The sequence below is a fragment of the Morone saxatilis genome, unplaced genomic scaffold (assembly GCF_004916995.1).
Source record: "Morone saxatilis isolate NCDOM2014 unplaced genomic scaffold, NCSU_SB_2.0 Contig10, whole genome shotgun sequence".
NCBI lineage: Eukaryota > Metazoa > Chordata > Actinopteri > Moronidae > Morone > Morone saxatilis.
The window spans coordinates 11579645-11597674 of record NW_023339652.1 but is presented as its reverse complement, the minus strand read 5'-3'; the positions used below and the strand labels follow the sequence as shown (position 1 = coordinate 11597674).

Genomic DNA, 18030 nt, shown 5'->3' with positions numbered 1-18030 from the left:
ACACACGCGTCTCTTACACACCCACCCCTTGCCTCCCCCTTTTCTCCCTCACAGCTGCAGCGTGTTGATCACCCGAGCTAAGAGGACTAGTGTCCCCCAGTGGGACCTTATCTCCCTCTATCACCGCTCGCATTAACATAACATGAATGGCCGATTTCCCTCCCCTTTGGGCCCTCACGGAGCTCGCTATTCCCTCTCCTGATATCGATGATTGCATTAGGAGCCATGCACTCACTCAACGAGGGGGCTGAAGGGGGGTGTGTGGGATAGTGAGTGTGTAAAATACTGGATAAATTAACCGCCGCTGTTGCCTTCCACACCCCTAACTTAGAAAAAAAGAGGCAACGTGGAAAGACGAAAAAAATGGCTAGACAAGACAGTGAGGTGAACAGGTCGAGGACGCACAAGACCGGACCTGCTAGCTACATCCATCCCCCTTTGACAAAAAACACACACTGGTCCTCTGGAGTTCACACAAAATGAACAGAAATACATGCGCACACACACACACACACACACACAGAGTACAGTCATGACCTTGTTAGAGTTTAGAGGAGGTTACAGTTAGCAGGAGGAGGGAAGTGTGAGTGTGTATCAAGAGAGCAGAGTGAGGCAGTATGAAGGGTCTTCACATCGAGGTCATAAATGTTTGATCTGGAGCACAGAGAGCAACAGGATTGTGTATGTGTGTGTGTGTGTCCTGCTCAAAAGCCAAACATGGAGCCTGTATTGAACACAAAGAAGGTGCCGTGATGCACAGGGGCTGCTGGTGTTGGCATGGTATTGAGACAACGGGTCGGACCCCCATCTGGTCTCTGACACACACACACACAGAAACCACCAGCACAGAGGGAAGTGTCAAAATGGCTCCATGCCAGGCATCTTGTGTAAATGTGTGTGTGTGTGACTCTGTTTATGCGTGTGACCAGACAGTGAGAGACAACGTTGGCGAGCTGCCATTGTTTGGTTTTCCTCGAAGACAAAACCACTAATACCCAATGGTTAAGGCCTCTGACTGTCTTTATCCCCAAAACTAGAAAATTTTAAATTAGCTGATTTAGAAAACAGGATAAATGGAGAAAAATTAGTTTATTATATTTTTGCTGTATTTAGTTTTAGACTTAGATGTTAGGAAGCTAGTAGTATACATTTGTGACAGATTTCTTTGCGTAACAACTAAAGTCGACATTCTGTATCAGAGAATGAGCTGTAAAACCACTTCAAATGCATGACAGACCTCAGGGAGTCTAATTACTCGTTCCTGGCTATGATACTCAATCTTTCAAAGTCGTGTGAAGATAGGTAGAATAAGGAAAGACAGGAAGCTAGACAGACACTGAGAGACAGATAATGACAGTTAGAGAAAGTGCCTCAAGTGGAACTTAATAGGATACCACTGGACGCTAATTACCCACTTCAAGACAAAGTGCGGGCAGGGAAAAACCTTCATTATTGCCAAACCTTTTACCGTACATCAAGAAATTGGATGTATGAGTTAAAAGGAGACAAGAGAGCTTATCTAAATATACCTTACTAATCAAGAGTGCTTCTGATCAACTGATAGATGTTTGCTTGTGTGTACACATAGTTCCTATTTTTTCAGAAACTCATCTTTCTCTCAGATTAACCACATCATGAAAACTAAAAAGCCTTCCGAGCGTCAAGTAAAAATAGAACGTCTTTTCTTGTGTGCCATTATTCATGCGATGTTGGAGGAGACCACAGATTCTCCATGCAAGGTTTAAAGACACTTAGGTCAACTAAGTTTGCTTTTGTGCCAGCAATGTGGTGAATAATGAATCGGATTTCAATAAAAACACAAGTGGGGTTGCTGTATGCTGAAACAAAATGAGCCCCATCAATGTCACCCTTGTTCCTCTGATGTGACCCTGTGGGGCGGAGAGTAGCGTCAAACTCGAGCATGACTTATCAAAAGCAGTTTCAGTGTTGCCGTGCTCATTTTTCAACCCACTCATTTTCCTTTGCCTGACGAATCCACTTGTTTGTGACATGAAATGGAATTTCTTCGCTTTGAACTATGAAACCAGGGAGTTTAAACACAGTCTTGCTTTGGCCGACGCCCCATCAGGAGTATGCGGGTGTGTGTGCGCTGGTGTGCGTGCATGCAAGTGACGTGTGGAGACTCCCAGGGTGATAGGGCTCTTTTATGTGGACAGCACAGACACTTTTTATATGAGAAAATAGCATGGCCTTGCCCACTTTTATGTGCATTTTAACAACCTGCTTCATTTAATAAATCTTCATGAATTTAATTAGAGCAGTCCTCTTGACATCAGAAGGGGAGCCATTCATCCTGGAATCACCAATCCACCTTACTTACATTGCTATGAACACACAACAACAGTATAACGTAGGTATAGTAATGAAGGAAATGTTGTTACTAGTACACAAAAGCGACACCTTTCCCATCTTTACTTCTTAAAATGATGGTGTCTACCTGAGGGGCCGGTTCTCCCGCCCATCATAAATGTGGAAGAAGACTTCTAGCTCCTCCCCCAGATTGGCGCTCATCAGGCTCTTCATGTGGACGAACAAGTGATGGGTGCTAGCAGGCGCAGCGGTCTCCTTCTTGCGATGCCGGTGTTCCATCTGCAGAGAAGAGAAGAGAACGCTATCAGCACAAATCGATTTCCTGATGCCATTTTAAATATTCTTAAGACTTAATCTGAAAATGCAAACATTAAACAAATTAAAAGAACTGATAAAAAATACATATTGTCCAACTCTGATGAAGAATAAAAGGGTGGATTTGGAAAGGTTAAAATAAACCAGTAAAACCCATAAGCTTTAAATCCTGAAAGATCCTAAAATGCAGGATCAAAGCTTATCAAATACAGTTAATACCAGGGGGAAAACAACATGTGGATACATCTCTTTTAATACTGGCCAATCGCATTCAAGAGCTGCTGTATTTAGTCTTGAGTTTCCTAGTCAAAGACAAATAATGCCTCTGAGACGCCTCACTGCTGGGAGGAGCTTTGCTGCAGATTTGCATATATATTTGAAGACAGCAAAAAACCAGGCTAAAGATATAGATTTTGTTGATATAGATCGAGTTAATATAGCATGTAATATCTCAGACTGTGGAAAGCACCAGAGGCTAAGATGTGAGACTTCCAGCTGTATTGTCTGATTGTTCCTTTGTTGCAGTCTTGGTGCCAAAGAAAGAAATGGGACAGAGGAAGCACATATTGCTACATACAGTACAGATATGCACATAAACAAACACTTGATACATAAAGTGCTTCAAGATTTATTTCTGTACTTTACATATAAGGGCTTTTGTTTACCATCAGGTATAAAAGCACCAAAACTACCTCAAGCACTTATCTTTAAGTATGTTAATTATTTACTTGACACAAAGAAATAATGTGCGATTTGCATCCCTTTTAATTGGTTGCTTAATCTTAGAGAAACAGAAACCAAAGCAGTGACTACAAATGCAGGAAAAGCAGGAGTCAAACAATGCAGCACACAGTCACACCTCAGCGTCTGATGTTACATGCTATATTAAGTCAATCTATATTAAAAAAGCTCAAGAAAGCCTCGCACAGCAAATACCATCCAGACATTACAGCACTATTTATGAGAGGTTTGTCCTAATCTGCTGTCAACATCCCAAAATACAAGGACAAACACATACACACAAACCCACACCCACACACTCACACACACATACATACAGAGCACCAGATGGCCAGTAGAGCCACTGCCAAACTGTGCTCCACATTTACTTCTGTAGTAGGATGTAAAGAGATGGGGAGGAGGAGGATGAGGAGAAAATAAAAGGAAAAGAATAAAAAATAAGTGCAGTAAAGCGCCACCATGTATCAAGAGTCCAACACAGGATAAAATCATATTATCAGAGGAGATTAGATGTAAAAAAACAAAACATTGTTACATAGTTACATATGGTTGGGTGGTACTGCACAGGGAAGCATGCTGGAACCCGCTTGTTTGTGTATTGTTTGTGTATAATACATGGAAATAAGCTTATTTCACTTTATTGCCAAGAGTAATACGAGAGGATTGATAACACTCTCACATCTGCACATTAAATATGTAGCAGGTGCAAGCAGTTGGTTAGCTTAGCTTAGCACAAGGACTGTAAACAGAGGGAAACAGCTAGCCTGGCTCAATAATTAACTTGTTATATCTAATTTGTTTAATCTGTACAAAAAAACAAACAAAAAAAAAACTTAAAAAACAATAATTCTCTGTTTTACTATATCTTGGCCGGGACCAATAACTTCCTGGTTTCTCCACCGGTTTCCTGGCCAGGCTAGCTGTTTCCTCTTGTTTGCAATCTTTATGCTAAGCTAAGCTAAGCTAAGCAGCTGCTGACTCCAGCTACATAGTTACTGTACACACATGGTGGTATCAATAGTCTCATCTAACTAATTTAAGCATATTTTTTTTTTAAATTACAGCAATGAGCTGCCGTATCTTTAAAAATGCAATGTTGTGGGAAGAAATTGTGAAATTGAAATCATTTAGTGGAGCTTGTTGGGTTTAATACAAAACCTAGAAATTAGCACTGCCTTTGAAAACAACTTTTTTGGTACACATAAAGTCCCACAGGCAATTACCTCTCTGAAAACATGAATAAAAATACAGTTTGGAAGTAGTCTTTACATTACAAATATGCTGTTCAGTTGCTGACTGTCAAGGCACTGAGGCTGCAATGTTTCCAACACACCCAAGAGTGCATTACCAAGTGATGACAATGTTGCTTTGACAAAAAATAAAGGCAAGAATATACTAAGCTACAGAGAACGTTTAAGTCCCTAAAAGCTGATTTCCGTGCCATAGTGAAATGTGAGATAAACAGGGACTGCCTAGAGGGTAAGAAATCAGTCTTAAATATATTATATGCTTTGTACTATAAATATAAACATATAAAAAAAACATAACATGGTCCTCTAAGACTTAAACGCGCTTGAAGATTACACCACAAAACATTTGACAATTGCAATATCTGTCAAAATGATGAATATGTTTTGTTTTGTCGTGACTGCTCTGCCCTATCTGAGATCCCAGAAGAAAACACGCTGGAGAATGATCTAACAACAAGGCACCAACACAGTTTTATAGCAGAACAGTTATTCTCTACATAACAGGGCTGAGCTCCTGGGTTTTCGACACAGAATGACTAGGTCTGGGAAGGCCTAATTTATGCTGTGCTGTGGGATTTTATTACGAGGTTATTTTCAGTTTGTCGTTTAAGCTGCCCGAACGAAGCAGTGTGTGGTTATATGACAGCTTCAGCATGACTAGACACAAAGGGTAGACATGACAGCCTGGCAGCCCTGCTGGCAACACAAGATGCTCTGGGCAACTAGAAGAGGACGAGAGAGATATAGCTGAACAGAGAGGGCATGACCGTGTGTGCTCGCCCAACCGTCTTATTATTGTTCACCCGGTAATCTTTTTCCTGAACAGCGTGAAGCAGCACCAAGTGGAGTGACTGTCTAACTACAAGGAGCTTTGAAAAGGAGAGAAGGGTCAAATTGAGGCCACGGAGAAACTTCTAGTCTTTCTTACATCCCTCCATCAGAGCTGCCTTTCATCACTCACTTCTACATCACTATTTAAGCCTCTTTTCATCCCTATTTTAAGCTTGCACGAGGGAGACCTGTGTGACACAAGCAGGAAGCAAAAGATGTGATTATGGAAGTCACAGAGGAAATTTAACTACCACATGTCCAAGGCCAGGCTTGAGCTATCCATCTCTGCTGTCTCATCTGCTACTGTTAATGAATTCATTGCTCTGGGATCTAAACTCTGGTCTGCCCTGCTCGTGCTCCGCATTGAACTCACTTTCCAAGGGGGCAGCTTTAACTGAGCAAGCTTAAGCATGAGACTGGGGTGCCAATTAGGGATTTGATAAAGGTCTCCCCACGTTAAAGCTACTACCAAATAATATGCTTCAAAGGGTCTATTTCTAGAAGTCAAGTCAAAAAAGTCAACTAAAAATCAGGCCTTAATTTCCATAGACAAAAGGACATCCCTAGAATATGGCTCCTTAGAACTTGCCCCCATGCTTTGTATCGCATTGGCCAAGCTTTTCAATTGACCTTTTTACTTACCTACAGCTACAATAAACATACAAATAACAGCAATTGGTTTATGGACCTTACTGGCAGTGCTACACAGCATGGCAGGAGGCATTACAGTTACCTTTTATATGAAATTCTGAGGGAAATATTTATAAGCTGGCTAGCCAACTGCATGGGCTAGCAGCTACAAAAAAAATTCCCATTGAGAGTCTAAAATATACTTTTTTCTCTCAGTGGAAGCATCCAGCAGCAGCATTCCTTCACTATTGTTTTTGACCATCTGACAAATGTCAGTGAAGTATTCGCCCTTATTTGAACTCTTTGGTCTGTCTACTCCACCTTCAAATCCTGAGAGAAGTTCACTTTGCGTCTGACACTACAAATCATCCCTATGTTACACATAGTAATGTGCTTTTTTATATATTTAGCTTTAAATATTACCACAATTTAGAGAGAGAGAGAGAGAGAGAGAGAGAGAGAGAGAGAGAGAGAGTGTGTCTCTCTGCCTGCACAAATTCTCTCTTATTCAGTGCACTGGATGTATTTCCTTCTCAGTATCCTCTTTATTTCTCACTGGGCAGATATGTCATAATTCCTTGACACAATATAGCAGTCAGGCTACATTTTCCCACAGTAACACCCCAGTGCCATTTCAGCACACACACAGAAACACACACGAACACACCAGGTAATCCCCATCTCAATTTAATTAAGCCACACCACAGCGACAGCACCACAGTACAAGACAGAAACAAAGAAGCTGTTCTCAAACACAAAGACCTCAGTGAAAAACATTGATGTAATTTGGGCTTGATGTTGTGATGGTGTTTTGTGTCTTGGTGTGAGTGTGTGTGTGTGTGTGTTTATGTATGTGGATGGCGACAGTTAATGCCATCCCCTTTATCTTGTCCTCAGTATAGGGGAATTGCAATCATTTGCTAATTTTGTACGCCGTTTAATAGAGGTGCATTAAGCTTTCATCCTGCAATGCCTGCTTTTGTTTTGACTAACAAAAAAAGAGAAACAGATGGATTAAGAGCTTCAATTACCCCTGCGAAGGGAAAGCCGTCACAGAGTGCGTGTTTGTGTGTGTGATACAATTCTCCCCGTGCTGTATCAGGGCAGAGAAGTGGTTGCCACGGTAACAGCGGTTGGGGCTTGGAGAAAATGGGAAGGGGAAGCAGGGAGCAAACAGTAGGGGAAGGAAGGAGAGAATGAGCGAGAGAGGCGTGGAGACAGATGGAGGAGGGAGAGATTCAGATATTCAACTCTGCTTTATTTTCCTACATGATGCCAGTGGCCCATTGAGTATGTTTCAGTCTAAACTTTGAAGCAAACACGGACGAGAAGTCATTGAAGAGCTGAGACTGTGTGATACGATCAAAAGCTCAGAAACAGCTACTGGGTGGTGACTGTGGTGAGATTGTTTTGCCAACTGCTGTTTCCAAGGTCAAGAATAAAACTGAAATCCCAACTTTTAAGCCAAAACAAGATGATAAGTCCTCAAAGCGCTCACTGAAGGTGGAAATTTCTACAGAAACATCTACAGTTCCTTGACAGCTTGGCAAACTGCAGAGGAAAAGGTCCTCCAAGTAGCCTTAAGAGTGAGATTGTTTTGCATTTACAATGACACTTGGCCCACTTTCCACAGTTAAAGGTGGGGGGGGGATGGGTAGGGTTTGATGTGGTCTGCCAATTTACACCACTACCACCTGTCAGCTTTGAGGAGGAGGAGTGCTGTCAATGATGGACGATTTCTCACATCACCTTAGAGGTTGGCTGATCAGACAAAGCACTGAATGAACAAACTGGTAAAACATTGTTCAACTGTCTTTTGTGATCGGTTGATCAGCTCGAAGCAAGTGGCAGCTGTAAGTCTGTGACTGGCAATTTTAATTATGGTTACACACTGCATAGAGTATATACAGTATTATGTCCATCCATCCGTTACCTACAACCCCTCATCCTGCTATACAAGGATACCTCAGGAGAGCAGATACTTGCTGAACTCACCTTCTTTTCACCACCCTGCTCCCTAAATGAGGCGTCAGTTTGAGAACAAAGTAATGAAATACAGCGTGGAGAGTTAAAAAGAGCACTCACCAGTCTGTAAAGCTCTGTGACGCTGATTTCGTCTGGGTCCACCATGCTGAACTCTCGCCTGGGGACCAGGTCCAAGCCGAGTTGTCTGTAACACAAAGATTTATACAGTATACATGCAGTGAATTACATACAGATCAGGCATATGACACACATTTATTTTGATGTCCTACTCTGTGGCGGGCAAAAGAGACATGGTTGACTGAAATGAGCATCAAACACGCCATATAGACCCACAAGTGACAACCGTGCCAGTCGTCTAAATAAACTTGACAGATCGTCCTCTCCTCTACAGAACAGATGAAAGGAAAATGCCCTTTCCCTTTAGCCCCCTGCTTCGCTCGCGGCCCTGTTTATCCTTTCAACTGCTCTCCTCTATCTCTTCCTCTCTCCATCCCTTAACCCTCTCTGTTCCTAAACGTCGGACAGTTCTACTCTACCTCTCACTCGCTCCCTTCTCCTTTTTCCTTTCCTTATCCTCCTCTAGGCCGGTCCCTTTCAGTGGACCAAAACAGCACGCTAGACTGTGCCTCCTTGTCAGCAATAAAAGAGACAGGCCTGGTCAACCATACAGCAGCCCACCGCAAGGGACTGTCCACCCATCTCCTCACTAAGGAGGGGTGTGTGTGTATGTGTGTGTTTGAGGAGGGCCCACAGCAGGGAAATGAAGGAGAGTGAAGGGTAAGGACAGATATAAAGAGAGAATGACAGAAGCTGGGAGATTTGCTTTATTTCACCCTCATGGCATGGTGAGGAAAGAGAGGAGAACGAGAGAGGGAGAATGGAGAGAGTGCTGTCTGTGTGCACGGGGGGAAAGAGACTTGATTGAGTGAGGAGGAGTGCACCCGCAGGGATGGTAGGTGACAACAAAAGACGAAGAAGAGCAAGAAGAGAAGACGAGTTAGAGAGTTGCCAAAAGCTCTATAAAGCCATAAGATGGAAAAAAACAAGTAACTGAATCACATATTCAGCATTATTTCTATTTCCTGTTTTTCCTAAAATATGGGACAAAATGTGAGACAAGACTATTTTGTTTAGTTTTGCTTGCTTAGTTCGACTAACCAACAATTTTAGATTTTTTTGAAATACAAATATGCTTTATATTATTGAAGTTTTAACAATCACAGTAACAATAAATATGATTTATTTCAATCATTTATTATCATTTCTCTGCGGACCAGGAATGTTTCATCGCTGATGCATTCAAAGAAATCCAGACATCTAAGAGTCAGTTGTTGAAAAGCACTGAATACAAGAATTATATTAGAAACACCTGTAGCCTTTTTTTGACCACACAATACTTAGAAGCCCCAGGAGCTAGCAACGCACTGATCCGATACACCGGATCCGTATCGATGTAATACTGAACCTATCAAGAGGATCAGATATCAGCCATCACTTGAGCAGACCAAATTAAATTAGGGCTGTCCCTGAAAACTCGAGTCATCGGTCGAGGAGACTCGACTCGCATTTCGTCAGCTGAATCTCTGCACTTTTGCTTTTTAGCCGTGTCATTTTACACAGAGCAACAGCATGGCAGGCTGTAAACTTTACAAAAAAAAGTATCAGCATTACCACAAATTACCACACTCAGCTAAACCACTTTTGAACCAGACAGTGGCATGTGAGGTAGGATAAAACATGACTCACGTAGTCATGTTTCCACAGCCGGAACTGCTGATGTGGGACTTTATTGTTGCTCTAAACTTAAAAATTGAAAAAAGAAGAGGAACAAACAGTCGTCTTTTGTATTGAACAGTCAACTCCAATTCAACTGAGTCTGGTACAGCCCCATATTAGATACAGATTTTTCAGTGTCAGTGTCAATAATAACTTTCAGTGTTTCTGCCATTAGCTACATTCATTCAGTCACAGTGGGTTTCACAGTGAGAGAAGTGATTTCAAATTTAGGGAAAAGAGAACAGTGATATTAGATTGGTACTCAAAATCTGTAGATATTCCAATCTAGTACCCAGAGAGAAAAGGAACTACACCCAGGAACTAAAAGTTTCTTTTTACGTAATGTTTTTTGGTTTGGTCCAAGATAGGTGAAAATTAGGTGAATTAGATTGGCTGTTTGGCACCCAATTTTCAAACAGAATAAAGTAACCAGACAGAGTCAGGTTGTTCTTTATAATATGTGTTGACTCATGTTGAGAGAGCTGCTTTAGTATGTACATAACTGCAATGCAACAAATGGCAAATAGATTTTTGTTTCTCCACCTGTACTCAGTACAGCTTTATTTATAAAATTGATATTTTAGCAGCCATATCCACTCACTCTGCCTCAGTAGTTCCTGGGTCATCAGAAGGTAAGACAGGGTCTTTTTTGGTTTCGGAACTATGGCATTAAAAATAAAGTTTAAGTTCCTGGTTTCTCTAATCTGAACAAAGGTTAAGTTTCCCAAGTTGCTGAAATGGTTCCTTAAAAGTTCCTGCTGTTGATATGAGCTGATAGAAGACAAACAAAAAGCCACTATAAATGATGTAAAAAGGATGATATGAATTTGGTAGTGCTTTGCATTTAAAAGTATAGTTCAGCAACTAACTTTCAAATCCATGATTTTTCTTTATTGAATGCACTAAAAAGCTAAACTTGAAATGGTTCTGGTTCACAACTGCATTACCGTGCAATAAAAGCATAACTTTTACAAAACATAAAGCCGACTGAATGTTTGTGATGGATTGCTGCTCTCAAGCAAGCCTCTAGTCACTGATATTAGATTTTAATACAATGCTGCAGAGTGAAAAGAATCCCATGGCTGAGCAAAGGGCAGAAAATCAATCTTAAAACTAGTAGCAAAGTTTAACTGATGAATGATTAATGACCTAAAACATAGAGAAACAAACATAAAAACATAGATATGGTCCTTTGAGATGGAACAATAAAAATAAAAAAAAGCCCCTGAAGTAATTTTTAGACATTTGAAAAGCGAGGCTCTCCTCTTCTCTGCCCTTGTTCTACTCACTCGTTGCCCCAGTCCAATCTCGCTGTGATGTGCTGCTTGACGTCCCTCATGCGGTCATGGGTGAGGTGGCCCACCAGCACCTGCCTCCTCAGGTCCAGGATTTCATTCATCACGTGCCAAAGTCGGTGGAACAAATCCCCCTCATTCTTCTGTGGAAGCAGGAAACGGTGGGGAGGGACAGAGAAGGGGAAAAAGTGAGTCGAGAACCAAGGAGAGCCAGTCAAAGGCGACGAAAGAAAGGGAAATTGACAATAAGGAAAGACAGAATGAGGGTGACAGATAGAGGGGAAGGCACAGATAAGAGGATGAAAATATACAGTTGCATCGGGCCACCCAAAAGTGAGAAAGAAGTAACAGAAAAGACATTAGAGAGCAAAATCGACATTGAGGGGAAGAGGGCGAACCAGAGAGAGGGACTTGAAATGGATTTGTGCAAATTAGCTTCAGTGTCCTGCTGCTCTTTGCCGCGAATTTATGCACTTTGATCTGCGAGTATTCATCAGCTCAATTTAATCAGCACCCCAGATAGCTTAATAGGCCACAAACACAATCAATCCAGCTAATGAATGTGTATGAAAAATCTTTGACTGTTTGCGGCTTTTGAATTACCCAGGCCCAAACAGATTCCCTTCATGAGAAACCTTTTAAAAAAAAAGGCAGCTTTGCTTAGGCGGTAGTGATATTTCAATCGATGCAAACTGTGTGTGTGTGTGGGTGTGAGGATTCTTACCACATAGAGTTGTTTCCACATGGCACCCCAGTCTCGCAGCGTCGATGTCATCTCTGTGATGACGGAGTCTTCGACAGGGATGACTGTCTCAAATTGCCTACAAACATACATGCAAATGCAAAATAAGAGTTCAAACTTCTACTACGGCATTCACACACACACACACAGGAAAATTGCAAGAACACAGCATTACTTACCCTTTATTCTTGACGTGGGCATTCTTCAAGTGGATGTAGCTGGATGGGAAGATCCCCTTCAGGCAGAAGATAAACAGATTAATGAGTTGACCCTTCTGATGCTCAGCAAGTCATTCACTTTCAGTGCCATTAGCATTTAACTGTTAGCGTGTGGCAACAGATGCACTTAATCAATACAGTACTATGTGTGTTTGTGGGTTGAAAAGAAGGAGAGCAGAGAGAGGAGACAAACAGACAAAGAGATAAAAGCAATGAGCAATGGGATTTAGGAGACAAAAAAAAGATGAAAAGTGTGTTGTTGTTGTTGTGTGTGTGTGTGTCTGTTTGACGCTAATAAACTGCAAGTTGCTCCCTATTGACTCCAGGAGATCAAAGCAGAACTTATGTTTAAGTATCTGAGGATAAATGCCACACACTCAGAGACTCTGAACACACACCTACCGCTTTACTCCCAACATGGTTTATATTATCTGATTTTTATTTTTTTTTAAAAGCCACATTGTTATTGACATTCAGCCACTTTAACAGCTATAAAGTATTTTGTGCATGGGACATGCCTAATTAATGATAAAAAAAAAAGATAGTTTGTTTTTAATTAGTTAGTCTTAAACTAGAATAGGGTTTTTATTTTCAAACTGGAATCAGATAAAGACTTGGTGTCAAATGGTGTTGGATTTCAATTGCTGTCACAAACTTCACCTTTTGCACTTTTCTTCTTCTACATTTTGTAACACAAGAAGTTCGACTGGAACAATCAGAATGTGCGCATAAACTTCTGCTATCCTATTATAGAATTATATGAGACCAGACCATCAAAAAACTATTATTTAACAGTATATATCATTTATTTGATCCAACTTTAACTAGGCGGTGCTGTGGTCTAGCTCCTACTAGTGTACGGCAGCACCTGGAAGTTGCTAAAAGTTTCCTCTGATCCATATTCTTCATCTATGTTTCTACTTTATTAACTTTGAGAAATGTCATTCTGTTTCTCCGCACATTTAATCATTGTTATTTCCATCTAACTCTGCGCACACAACATCTGTTGCGTGTCTGTGGAGTTTAACTTCTATCCGAGGATGGACAGGGACATATGTTCTCAAGCCCTTTGAGGCTGATTTTTGGTTTTGCGCTGTATAAAAAAAACTGACCTGTCATTCAGCAAATAAAATAAATAACTATCCTTAATAACAACTACACAAGCTGTAGGTTTAGGCTATTGGCCGGGAAATGTTTTTAGTAGGAAAACCACAAGTGTTACTAATATCATTACCGTTGGCTGTTCTAACAGATATTATTATACTTTTATATATAGTGTCCCAGCGAGCCATGACAGTAAGCACAATATAAGGACTCTGAAACTGAAGCAGCTAAATGAAATTCAGCCATTATTAATTGTATAATTTACACATGTGCTTTTCCTGCTGTGTTAACATTTCTGCAGCAAAAAAATGCCTGTTATCAAACACGCCGCTTATGTGAGTCGGGTGTCCAATTATATTATATTGAGTTGACAGAGCTCTGTAGGATATGATGCAATGGCACTTAACTCCACAGAGGCCTACTGATAGACCTTTTTTTTTTAAATCGCAGACATACTGAATTGTCACAGATGGAAAAACACAAGCGTAACTCATAACGATGGTTCCATTTTATTTATCCGTCAAGCACAATAACAGCGTCCAGGAGCTAATGAACCTGAATAGATTCCCATTATTCCCTTTACTGCTATGACATGTCACGATATCTGTCATGAAAAACTGTTCAACACAACGAAAAAGGAGAGTGAGAGCCGATCCACACAGTCCCGAGAAGAGCTCTAATCCGGCAAAATAATGTAAAACACTTGTGTGGATGGACCATAAGTGTGTATACTTGATGAAGCCACATGCAGCTTATGTTACCAAAATGATGAGCACTTTCACCACCAAGAGTAAAGTGTTTAGTTTGACCAGCTGACAGTATGAAATATTCTGAAAAGTACAGTTGATGAAATCTGCCACTGACAGTTGTCATCTCAGCCGGTGAAATTGCTAGTTGCTGCTAACAATGATAAGCCCAGGGGACACTTTTAAATTTGACATCCTTGCTCTGCCAGTCGACAGCATAAAAAAAGACAAAAAACTTCAGGGTTGAATGAGGGTACAAATGAGTAATAAGCAACCCGACAACAAGCAAAACACACGCACACACGCACACAAAGTTCACTCACCTTGACATTTGGATTCTTCAGGATAAACCCTCGGTACCAGCCTGAAGGGACAAAGCACCATTTTAATTTCCAGCATGTCACTGTGAATATAACACTATATCTGGCTTAGACTGCAGAGCATGCAAGGAGAGGAGGTGGAAAAATATGAAACGCTATACATTTAATAAGAGAAGAATATAGAAAGAGAGAGATTTATTGAAAATGATCCAATCCTTTTGACAGCTGTATGTAAATTAATGTCATAATAAGCCCACCAGACATATATTTTTAATCTACTTCAGTATCATGTGAAGAGGCGAATGACCCAGAAATAGATTTTTTTTTGACCGGGTATCTCACTGACACACCAGCTGAATAACTTTCCACTGCCAATAAAATGTCAACACCTTTTTAGATATTCTTATACCTCATAGCAGCTCTGCAGAATATTGTGGTACAAAGCATATAGCTTTTTTAACCAATTGGTTTTGACCACAGGCTAACGCACAGCAGAATGAAACCTGTGACATACAATGCCCATGCTAAACTCTCTAAACCTCATTATGACTTCCTAGCAGGTGTTGAAAAACAGCAGCGACAGAGATAGAGATGGCTAAGTTGCGGTTTGCACACACTCACACTCTCCTCGCGCAATTACACACTACAATCTGAGCTCAATCCAAATTAGTATGTGCTCGACGCTTTTGCAAATCCCAACACTGATAGAAACAATCTAATACATTTACATCGGAGGCTTTGAGCTGATGCTCTTTTCCAAACTAACGATTTAAGCTTGTAAAGTCCCTCCAGATAAGAGCATTAGCTAAATAGCTCAAATGTAAATGTATTAGATTACTCTAATCACTGTTGGGTTTCGCCAGAGCATCTGTGACTTAGGTAGTATTTCGTCCCTGATTTGTTGCAGGCATGCATAGTCAGAAGAGCATTGAGTAATTTGTCTCAGTCTGCACTGTGGAACACATGCTCAGTATTTCCCAAATGAGTCATTTTTTTCAGTAGCAGAGGTCAGGTACTGTGACAGATTTCTGCAATGTTATATGTCAGTCAAAGATAGCAAGACATCTGTAAGAGTTCAGTAGGATGTGATCAATGTTTTCAATCAGTGATTTTCAACCAGTGTTACGTATGTACCTGAAATATGGCAATAATGCATTTGCTAGGGGGTACATAAAGATTAATTTTGTGTTTTGATGAAATTATTGTCACAATATCGAGGTTAGACTCTACTGACACACATCTCCCACCAATCTGTACACTGTTTGTGGAGATTGAAAATGAGGAAAACCTAGTTAACAGGCGAGCAAAGTAGTTAAAATAGTTAGCTAAAGTAATGGACAAATGGTTGAAATAGTTAGCCATGAGTAATTTATGAACAGTGGAAATGGTTAGCTAAAAGTAGTCGATAAACATTTGAAATGTTTAGCTATAAATATAAACAGTTAAAACATCCGGTTTCTGCCCATTATGTAAGAGCTCTCGACTCGAAATTACCTAAATTGTGACACATTTGTACAAAGAACATACTCTATCAATATCACCATATGTGAAATATGTGAATGTTTGAAATGAACATCACAGTTTCACTAAATACTGTGTAGTCAGTCTAATGTATTCACTGCTGTCAGGAACAAAATCTCAAGAATGAGCCACTGACGTGCCAAGTCAGATATCAATTACTGAGGCGGTGCCTTTACAGACAGGAGCCACATGTCAGTAAAGACACTTACACACAGTAAGCTCTTGTGTTCTAAAGTGTCAACAGTATCAACATGAGGCAGACCCATTAGTCTGTCTGCTCTGCTGTCAGCAAGCCGTCTCTCAGCCTCCTTGCTGCTGGCAGGATTTTGATTTTGTTCCTCCCTTCTGGACCCAGCATTCCGCTGGCTGTGCTATTGTCTACTTCCTCTGGGCCTTTTACCGCAATATCACATCCCTCTGACTGGCTGGCTGCACGACTGGCTGCTCGACTGGTTGGTTGCGAGTGTGTGCTTCTGTCTCCCGACAGGAAGTGAGACAGTGTGTGTCAAGAACTCCGGAAGAGAGAGGTATGTATGCGTTTGTGCACGGCTGCTTATTTGTGTGCATCAGATTGTGGCTTTGTTGTGGTTAGATAATTTCACATTATTCTGAAAATTAAAAAATACCTAAGGAAAGCGAGAGAGGGAAAGAGAATGCAGGGTACAAAAAAACATATTAACATAGATAGGGAGAGAAAAACAGCAAAAGAGTGTAAGAAAAAAGCAAGCAGAGGAGAAAAACAGACACAGCGTGGGCAGGAAGGCGGGAAAAGCAGCCAGTCTGTGGGGCAGGAAACAGTAGCGAACATGAATTTCCACAGCCATTCATCACAGGCATGATGTTGCTCATTTGGTGCACACACTGCTCTGTGATATCCCTCAAGAAGACATTTGAGAAGCGTGATATCCACCAGATGAAGTTTCTCTACTGGATCGACGAACACACATCTAAGCGTCCACGTTCCTTTGGGCCCGTTTGTGGTTGCATGCACAAATCTGTGGATCAGTGCAAGCGTGCTCGTAAGGCACAGTGCGTGCATGCCTCTGCCAATTACTGATAGATTTAATAAGGTAAATTCAGTATGAAGTATAAGAGCTTTCACGTGGATTCACTTGATCTGTACATTGAATGAAATGAGGAAGTGTTCCTACTATTTTGTACGTGTAGATGCATGCATTCGCTTCACCACTCAAGTGAAACCAACTGCTTTCCTTATATGTTTCATAGTAGGTGTGTATGAAACCAAACAGTACTGAGTGTATACCATGTGCACCGTACCTTCACATTTCTCCAGGATCTGCACCGTGTCTCCAATTTCCAGGGGGAGGCCATGCTGGACAGTCCCTCGGAAACTGGCCAGCACTACAACAAAAAGAGACACAAAACACCCACATGAGTTGTTTTTTTTTTTTTTTTAAATGTTTGAGCTTTGTTATGCAGAGTTAGAAAAAAAGGTCCTAAGACATAAGCAAACCCAAACGCTTCTGGAAAAGAGAGAGGAGGTGCAATCAATAATCTGTGTAGGTGAAATAAAATCAAAGCTTATAAAATATCTCTGTATTTCTGCCACAAACTCAAAATAGTCATACACAAAACAAACTTAGATGAATACATTCTGCGTAATACAGAATGTATGAAGCGGCCTAAACATGGGGACACTTCAATCCCGAGCACTCAGGGGTCATAAATCATTTCTCGTGATGCAGCAATAGAAGGAGCAGCCTGTATTTGATTCAGCCTGGACTGTTAACTGGAGTGACCCGCTCCCTTCTGAGAGACTAACCAGCAGATGACCTCAGAGACAAGTACAATAGGGGGTAAAATAATATATCTCTACCACGTCCTGAAACAACCCCTTACTGAAACCACGTTTATATGATGAAAGCTTTGAGAGTGGACGCAGAAGGGCAAAGGAATTGTGTTATCCTCCGGGGGCAAATACAGAAAGTTACTGCATGTTTTAGGTTTAAAATAGATGGATGAAATAGATGGAGAGCAGACATAGAGATGGACTTCAAGGGGCACATCAGCTAACTTGTCATGAAGAAACAAGGAATACTACTCAGCCAGTGACAAGGAGGGAGCTTTTTAACATCTGAAAAAACAACCTCAGATTGAGCTTGAAGACGAAACAGAAAGCCTGTGTGTGTGTTTGTGTGTGTGTGTGTATGTTACGAACTGTGCATGTGACTTTGAAAGATGTGGCTATTTACCAGGCATGGTG

The 18030-nt window shown here is 41.0% G+C and overlaps 1 protein-coding gene across 1 annotated transcript in view; it reads right to left on the bottom strand.

The window, feature by feature from the left end:
• The window catches only part of dock4b (dedicator of cytokinesis 4b), an 84152-nt gene that overhangs the window by 65199 nt on the left and 923 nt on the right, over positions 1-18030 (bottom strand). The window contains 7 exon segments of the mRNA XM_035680857.1: positions 2459-2610; positions 8184-8268; positions 11150-11298; positions 11880-11976; positions 12077-12132; positions 14289-14329; positions 17085-17168. Of these exon segments, the coding sequence (XP_035536750.1) occupies positions 2459-2610; positions 8184-8268; positions 11150-11298; positions 11880-11976; positions 12077-12132; positions 14289-14329; positions 17085-17168 (664 nt within the window).